General features: G+C 40.7%; 1 protein-coding gene across 1 annotated transcript; it reads right to left on the bottom strand.

Moving 5' to 3' along the window:
- On the bottom strand, positions 1 to 8,870 carry LOC139218551 (bromodomain-containing protein 3-like). Its single transcript, XM_070850157.1, has 11 exons — positions 8,758 to 8,870; positions 7,491 to 7,809; positions 4,708 to 4,845; positions 4,488 to 4,623; positions 3,703 to 3,818; positions 3,267 to 3,599; positions 3,043 to 3,171; positions 2,732 to 2,920; positions 2,123 to 2,250; positions 1,759 to 2,033; positions 1 to 1,622 (listed from the first exon to the last, which is right to left on the bottom strand). Exons 2-11 carry the CDS (start codon positions 7,746 to 7,748, stop codon positions 1,519 to 1,521), a joined length of 1,806 nt encoding a protein of 601 aa, XP_070706258.1. The 5' UTR covers positions 7,749 to 7,809; positions 8,758 to 8,870; the 3' UTR covers positions 1 to 1,518.
- Between the last annotated feature and the right edge of the window lie 102 nt (positions 8,871 to 8,972).

The raw sequence follows: 8,972 nt of genomic DNA, 5'->3' as shown, positions 1-8,972 counted from the left end.
CTCTCTATTTTGGTTTTACAAACATACAAGTTGTCATTCACCACAAAGAAGGATGGCAAACATGACAAAGATAGGAACACTGAGCTAGACAAACTGAGTCACTTCGTATTAACAGTAACCAAATAGTTCAAAATAGTTGGGAAAAAAAACCTAAGGGGCCATTTCAGTGTTTCTTTTTTCACACAGGGGTCCATTTACTGCAAATTACATTTCTGGTGTTTGGGCTGTTTTTCTTGGAGTTTCAGAATTTTCAAACATCCAGTTGGTTGTTTCTCTGTTCGCACTGAATACAAAATCTAATTGCTGAGATTTGAAACACGGGTTAGGCCATTCATCATCTTCTTCTTACTTTATTTTTTATATCTATTGTTGCATGGTAACATGGTTACAGGAGCACGCTGATTGGAAAGCCCTGCACTCCGCCATGCAACAGAACTGTGGGTGACATAAATATCAATGGACATGATGTTCACTTTGATGGATTACTGAAATCAGTTGAAAGTTGACTTTTATACCAGAATCTAAAGAAGCCTGGGTGAAGAGAAAAACACATTTAAAACGCTACATCATGCTGAGAATATTCACCGTAATGTAATTTATAGTAAATGAACTACAACATGCAAAACACTGGTGTGGCCCCCTACAAATGATATTCAGCAGAATTACTAAACTGTTTATCAGAAAGAATTTTAGTGTTCTAAATAGCCATTGATGAACGTTAAAAGAAACTTCATGGAATGAAAGTCAAAACAGGGGTCAGGAAATCTGTATTTTAGATGCAAAAATAAAAGGTTGAACTTGAATTGTCTCAGTAAATGCTAAACAGTATGAAAAAAGCTACTCAGCCAGTATCACTGAAATGTGTGTGTGTCAGAACCCTTGATAACCTCCACCCACGTTTGACCATGCAGACCTAAAAAGCCTCAGCATGATATCCAGTTCATTTCTACACAAACAATGGCTTATAAAAACATAGTATTGGCCATTATCTGACATACAACTGTTGAAATGAGCCCAGTCTCTCTCGAATTCCTAGGTTTGCTCATTATCTTTTATCTGTTACTAATCATGCTACGGTAGAAATGAATTTGAATGAATCAGACATATTTTTAAAAGAGATAATCTGCTGCTAAATGACCCAACTAGCAGCCGTTGAGAGCTGCAAACACTGGACGTTATAATAGAATATAACTGCGATTCTATGATGCATTTGAAAAAGATCTGAGCTGTAATTAAACAGTGTGAGCAAAGTGAATTACAGGGACAGGATATTGGCTGAAAGTCAGATGTTATGAAATGGGCCCCAGCCCCGGCAGCATGCCATCTGGCTGCGCTGTGAATTTATAGTGTCTGATAAGAAACACCAGTGACGGATATTGCAGTCTATCAAAGAGGAGTGAGAAAAGCCCCACTGAATACAAAGACGAGTTATATTTTCCACAAATCGAACATATACCAAATGCAAAAATAAGTCCATGTAACAGTTTTGATGAAATAAATTAAAAAAAATTACAGCTGTCACAAGTCACTGTTTTCTGAAGTGGAGTCACTGGAGCTGCTGATGGAAGAATGTGAAGAACTGCTGCAGCCAGTGTGATGACAAGTAGCTTGGCTGCCTCTTTCTGGATGAAGGGGAGTAAAGCAGGCACCGTTACCTCTTACATGCTACAGATGCTGAGGGCATTTCAATTTGGGGGGTAATTAGCAACTTAATATCAAATAATTCGAAGCAAGACAGCAGCGAGGTCTCATACTTACTTTGAAATTTCTTAAACTTCTTGTAGAGACAGGACTTCACGTATTGCTGCAGCTCACGTAACGTGGACGGCTTCAGTATCTCAAAGTCAATCTCGATCTCATCTGGGTTGGTGTCGCACATTGAGGGCTCTAATGTTTGAATGATGTGCACCACGCGGCCCAGCTTCATGCCAGGCAGCCTGTTAATGTCCAGGCTCAGCTGGTGCTTCTCATCGTACGTCATCGGCAGAGACTCATCATCCGACTCCCAGTCTTTGCTTCTCTTCCAAGGCCGTCTGAAATTCAGTGCAAAGCGGTCAAAGGTTGATGTATAAAAGTAACACACTATGAACACAGAGTTCTTCAGTTGTGTAAAACGTCCTACCTGGTGCTGGGAATGGTCCTGCCTTTACTTTGCCAGCCGTCTTCTCTCTTGTCTTTTTCTTTTTTCTTCTTTGGTTCAATCGCAGGGACTTCGGAGAGCACAGCGAGCTGTTCATGAACAGCTTTAAGCTGGGTAGAGTGTCAACAGAGATGGACTAGTGTGGTGCTACATAGCGGTATTAAAATAATAAGTGCAAAGAAAAATTGCTGTACAAAGAAATCAAAGAAGAGGTGGATTGAGCACAACTCTCTGGGAGCCAGAGAGTTGTTTTTCTCTGTTGTAAGTTGGCGGGCTGCAACATAATGTGGAAGAATAAAAACAAGGAAGTCTCATTGAGTGATTCGCTGTCTGCTCGGCCAAGTCCGGCTCAGCATATGATTTTATCAGTCACCAATATCCTTTCCAAACAATTGGGAGGACCAAGAGAAGGGAAAAACACATGATATGAAATGTTTTATGGATGCGTTTCTCCCTGCTGTATATTTGTTAGCCAGATAATAAGAAATATTTTGGTAATGTTATAACACAATCCTGAGCAGAGTTTTTGTGTTAGCAGACCACGATGTTAAATAACAACACTATGAGTTTGAGATCTGTGTAGAAACCCACCTGTTCTGCACCCACCTGTTCTTGCAACTCAGCAAGTCGGGTGGCACGCTCCTCTGCTAAGTGTGATTTGTCCGAGTTAGAGGAGCTGTCGACACTTATCCCACTAAAGCCTGCACTCTCAGCACTCATTGCTGAAATCAGCTCCACTGGCTCATCTGGTATCTTTGCAAATCTCTTCTCGAACACACCCTGAAGAAAAACATGTGCACAATGACGAAAGGAGGATCCAGCGAAATAGAAATCTGAGCCTAAAGAACCAGCGAAAGCATTTGAAATCCTTCAATGATTAAATTTAAGAATTCGAGACATACCTGAAGTTTCCTGGCCTGAGTGACGACTTCATGATGTGGAGGGTTATATTTGTAGCAATTGGAAAAAATCAACCTAACGTCTGCGGTGAAGCCTTGTGCATCGTGGTACTCTCCTCCATCCATCTTTTTCTGGAAATTAAAAAGTTATCAAGACAACATCCATCACGGAAATCATATGAACCATGGAGAACATGTATTTGTATATGTAAAAATACAGTGCATACTTTAACAGTGCCGAGATCCATCGGGTGTTTGACGATGTCGTGGTAATCGTGTAGCTGCAATGCTTCGGCGTCGACAGGGTTGTAGAAAGGCCAGGCGTAGGCTGCGTGTTTCTTAGACAGCATTTCCTTCAGGATACTTTTGCAATACTTGAGCTGTTCGCTCAGTCTGCCCTGTTCAGCTTCTTGTTGCGACCACTTCTTTCTTTCGGAGTCCTTCTTGAAGGGACTGATGACTTGACCTGCGCTTCCTCGTCTCCTCTTGCATGCTGATGACTCACTGTTAATGGTCCCTGGGGACAAATCAGCACTGATGTCTTCATTCCACCTTTTCTGCTTCATCGACACAGAGAAACACCACAATAAGGTCAAATTGTCGTCACATTCTGTGATTTTAAAACAATGTGATTGAGGGTCAGAGACACTGATGACGGCTCACCTTTGTGGCGGTCTCCGATGACTGTCTGGCCACTGAGGATGAGATGGAGGATGTGTCGGTGAGGCTTGGTGGAGATGTGGCTGAAGAACATGTGGTCGCTGTTCCATCCTGCCCACCTGTGTGCACCCATTAACGCAAATTAAAAGAAGCACAAAAACACACACTTCTAACTAAATTATTTGTCTTTTCTGACCACATGAGGCAAACGTCCTGTGCTGTCGTGTACTTTGCACTTAATAAATAACACATCTTTCTGTGTTGCTCTGTGCAGGAAAAAAAAACATGCTTGAGAAGAAACCCACTGCAAAATGAAACCATAGTAGAGGACCCAGTATATAGTCTGGAGGACTGAGCAGTGTCATTTCAAACAGAAAGAAAAAAGATTACTAGGTTAGTGATGCACTTAGTCACTGCTGCTGAATTGGAGTTGACACTAATGTTCATGAAGGCTGAAATAGGAACCTTTGACTCACACAATACTGAGATAAACCACATATTCATTAAGCTATTAATTGAAACAAAAAATGAATTTTCTGGCAAATGGACAACAAAAATAAAATAAGAGTAATAACAGGACCAAATGGCTGATTTAAATGTTCATATCCTTCTTCTTTTGGTAAGAATACTAAAATAGATATTTGCATTTTCTCTTTCATTCAGCTTTTCTGTTGAAAACATGTCACAATCAGACACATCCAAATTCCTGTTATCTCTAATAACCACTTACCGTAAGGAACATGTGAAGTAGCCTAAAGTCGTATTGCCTGTTCAAACAAGTTCATTACCTGCAGTGGTATTGTTTTTGCCCTTCCTTTTGGCAGCATGAGGACAAACCTCCACTTCCCTCTGTGGCATCTGGGCAACTTTTTTCAAGAAAATCTTTTCCAAGGCGAGGGCCATGAGCACTATATCATCTGTAGGCTACAGGACAGAGGACAATCTAAGAGGGTTCAGTTTGCGTGAGGCTACACGACGTGGGGCATTCGTAATCATCAAGCTCCTCACCTTGTTATATATGTAGCAGTTGGTGAACATGGTGTTGAAGTCTTGCATACATTCGCTTGCACTCCAATAGTAGTTGTTCTCCAGTCGTTTCTTGATGGTTCCTAAGTCCATAGGAGATGTTATAATCGTGTGATAATCCTGGTTTAGAAAAAAAGGCAACGGGTCAGATGAATACAGTCTTACAAGCTTTTTGTTTCTATCCCGTATCTTTAAAAGAATCTGCTCAAGTATGACGGATCAAAAAAAGCCATTCCTGCATGTCAACGCTTAAAAAGGTGTCTCACTTCCAAGATCACCCCGGTTCACTACAATTTGGACCTCATTGTCAAAGTTTTGGCCAGATGATCAGATAGGTTTTAAACAAAAGCCCACGTTTGGCAAACTTGCGGTTACATTGTGAGCGAACTGTCTTGTTTACAACCTGTCTGATCTGACCACACGTTTTTTACCTTGTAAGAACTGTAGCTGTGTCGCCATGTTCCCACATCTCAGCAAATTTCAGTGAGCACTGTGTTATCATTACCAATACAAATGACAGCCAACACTATGTAAACGACACCCAAGCTGTAATAAGCTGTTATTATTCTTTCACAAGGTACCTGCATGCCATGCAGGTAGTTTTCTTTGCCCAAGTTCTAAGAATTCCCTCTCAGAGATTTCTCTACATCCACCCAGACAGAGGTGAACGGAATTTAAATGCCACTTGGTCTCAGTTACTCCGGATAATTCACTCTTTAATTGGGATGAATTAAGAATTACAGTAGGGACTAATTAAGAACTATTAAAAGGGACTACTTAAGAAATTGTCCCTAATAGAGTAATTAGTTACTCAATTAGTTAATTCCAGAACTAAAGCATCTATTTCAAATTAGTTAGTCATTAATTACTGACTAGCATGTACAGTATAGACATATTAAAAGTGCAGTAATGTAAAATCAAGGTTATTTCAGCAAATTTGAGGGCTGCTATGATTCATCTATGGGTATAAGCTGCAAATATTAGATAAGATTGAGACAGAGTGTACTGCCGCACCCCAGTGTCTCTATACTCACTGTGCTGTGTCGTTTAAGTGGGGTGTGCATGGGGAGGCAATCAAAACCAAAGGAGAAACAAGAAAGAAAGATAAACAAAACTTCGACAACAACATCAGCAGCTGCAGTGAAAGAATGCCAAAGACGGGAGGAGATGTAAGGATTTAGAAGCAGTTTTACTTCAGTGAAAGAAAAGAGAAAAGCAAAAGGTTTCCCACAAGGTAAGACAAACACAGTTGTGGTCAAAAGTTTACATACGATTATAAAGAAAACGGATGGCAGGGCAGTCTTGAGTTTCCAATAATTTTACACCTCTTATATTCCTATGGAGCACATACTTTTTGTCACAAAAACCATTCATGAAGTTTGGTCTTTTATGAATTTATTATGGGTCTCCTGAAAACATACAGACAGCAACTTGAATTATCACTTTTGGTAATGTAGAAAGTTGTGTCAATCAAATATTCTTTGTGGCAAATGGTCTCTTCTTGTTAGTGGTTATGATTGGCTACTGGTGACTTCCCGGAATCCCGGCTTGTTTGATACCCTCATTACACTTGGCCTCAAATGCTACATTGGGGAAGTCAGAGGAGCTCAGCACAGATCTGAAAAAGCAGCTTGAACAAGTCAGAAACGTCACTTAGAGCTATTTCATAGCAGCCACGGGTCCCTAGATCCCTAGGTCAGGAAAAAACGCAAACTATCAACTGCTTCTCAGAGAAAACTGATCAGGATGGTCAAAAGTCAACCAAGAATCACCACACAGGTCTGCGAGGAATTAGGAGCTGCTGGAACACAGGTGTCAGTGTCCACACTGAAGTGTGTTTCAATTTACATGAGCTGAGGCTGAAGTAGCACCTTAAGGCTCAACTGGAGTTTGCTGCTGATCACGTGGACAGGTCTGTGCCATGTCAAAACAACCAACAACCAACAAAATTAGTCGAACTGCAGCGATTCGGTCATGAAGAGTGGTCAAAGGTTTAACCAGAAGCTTGTGGATGGCCACCAAAAGCAGCTAACTGAGGTGAAAAAGGCAGAGGGACATTTAACAAAATATAAGCATTGCTGTATATATATTTTTGACCCAGCAGTTTTGGTCACATTTTCAGAGGAACCATAAACAACCAAACTTCATGAACGTCTTGTGACAGAGGTAGGTGCTCCGATTATTCCATCATAGAAAAATAAGAGTTGTAGAAATTATTGGAAACTCAAGACTGTTCTTCACGGGTGTGCATAAACTTTTGACCGTTGTATATGACATTTTAGACTGATCACACAGTTACAGTGGGGGTTGGGGGTGGAAGAAACACACTGGGTTCAGGCATCCAAAGCCTGTATGCCACTTTAATTTGTTTGTTAAGAACATAGTTTCTCTTTTTGTACATCAGAGCCTAAGGATATGTATTTGGTAGCAAATGTACAACTGCATTTAACTTGGATGAATTAATCACAATGTCTGTGAGTAAAATACCATATTACAATGAGCAGATGTACAACTTTGGGTACAGCAGATGTGTGTTTATTTCAAGGGTTATTTCCTGATGTGTTTTTAACTTACAAAATAAGGGCAGGTGGTTAGCTACGTTAGGAATTCCTAATGAGGACTGAATATTAACAATCCTCCCTGTTTTTATGAGCACATAAATTAATGATACATTGAATAATTACATGATGCTAATAATAATAATAATAATATCTGCATGGAAAGTATATTTAAAAATTTGAAAAACACATTTGTAAGCTACTCACTGGAAGTCCAAGAGTGACTGCATCAACAGGCTGGTAAAACGGCCAAGCGAACTGGTGCCGCCACAGGGATTTGATCACTACGTTCTGCATGAACTGCAGCTGGTTGGTCCTTCGTCCTGGCTTGTTGGGGTTGATCACCTCAGGGGGCGGGGGATTCACAAGTCGTCGTGGGTCCAGGTTCATGCCTTCTGACATGATGATGGGCACTGGAGGCGACTGGTCTTCTGCGAATTCTGTTGCTTTTGTCTGTCCGCTCATCAAAGGCTCTGAGGGAACACCAGCGCACTTTGTTCATAGTTTTCATGCCACATGATGCAATCTGTTGACATAAAAACAGAGTTATGAGAATGTGGTAGGTCAGAGATTATTCCTATATGTCAGATATCAAACATATATAAAATCAGCAGCCTCTACTGACAGTGTAGCCTAATACAACCATGGCTGCTTTAGTTTTGAATTTGAAGGAAGGAGGTGGTGGGAAGGAGTCAAAAAGTCACTAGGTATGTTCCATAACACATCATGTAGGGCGAAAAGATGCTGACATGAATAAATCTCTCTGATGGTTCTCCATTCTCTTGGACAAGCCAATGAGTACTGGTGTTAGTGGTGACTGAAATGCTTGTTATACTTTAAATTATTACTTAAATGGCAAAAAAAAATGTACTATATGAATGTAATTCTAGGATGTTAAGTCATTTTTTAAAAATACAATTGGCCATAAGTCATCAAAATAATGTTGATGGGGGTTTTTGACAGGGGAACTGAGTACCTGTAAGCTTAAGAGTTAAGCTAAAGTCATTACACTGAAGTTTATAAAATAAATGAACTTACTGCTTTTACTCACTTTACTAGCGACACGTTAGCACAAAAGCTAACTTTTAACGCTGGACACACACCAAAGTACTTATATATTTTTTTTTTAAAAAAGGTAGCGGTACGATAAATGAGGTACCAGGTCAGCTAACGCTACAACTAACGCTAACCGTGCTGTGCTGTTAGCCTTACTTAGCTAGCGTTAGCTTGTGAAAGTTATCAAGGGCAGTACCATCGACTCAAAGACACAATTCGTCATAACAACACAAAGAACTCACACTGCCTAGCCGACTGATGCCCTACTTTGTTTAAAAGAGGCGAAGTTTCGGCAGTAAGTTTCCACAGTGAGGCTTAACGGGCCCGACAATAAGGCTAACTGGTCCCTCACATAACGGGGAGTTTCACAGGTTACAAAGAAACACATAGAAAAGGAGCTACTGAATATTTTACTGACTCATTTTCGTAAGAAGGTGCGAAGGGAGGAAAGTTCAGGGGCTACTCTGCTTCATAAGAGGCTACAGCCGGCACACAATTAACAGGCCCAGTTCACTCGGGGGCGCATCTTCTGGCAACTCTGAAAACTTTCTTGGTAAAACAAACCTGTGGCAGTGACTTTCTTTCCTCGTTAGCTTCCTTCGTGGATTACAATCCAAGGAGGACACCGCCACC

This window comes from Pempheris klunzingeri, chromosome 19 (genome assembly GCF_042242105.1).
Source record: "Pempheris klunzingeri isolate RE-2024b chromosome 19, fPemKlu1.hap1, whole genome shotgun sequence".
Lineage (NCBI taxonomy): Eukaryota > Metazoa > Chordata > Actinopteri > Acropomatiformes > Pempheridae > Pempheris > Pempheris klunzingeri.
This window is presented reverse-complemented; position numbering and strand designations above follow the sequence as displayed.

Bases quoted from the DNA above. Each gene is read 5' to 3' on its own strand.
- LOC139218551 (XM_070850157.1), bottom strand. From the start codon at position 7,748: ATGAGCGGACAGACAAAAGCAACAGAATTCGCAGAAGACCAGTCGCCT. The intron at 3,600-3,702 runs GTGAGCCGTCAT...GTGTCGATGAAG, and splicing joins CATCGGAGACCGCCACAAAG to CAGAAAAGGTGGAATGAAGA. The intron at 1,623-1,758 runs GTAAGTATGAGA...CCCTTCATCCAG, and splicing joins GAAGTTTAAGAAATTTCAAA to AAAGAGGCAGCCAAGCTACT.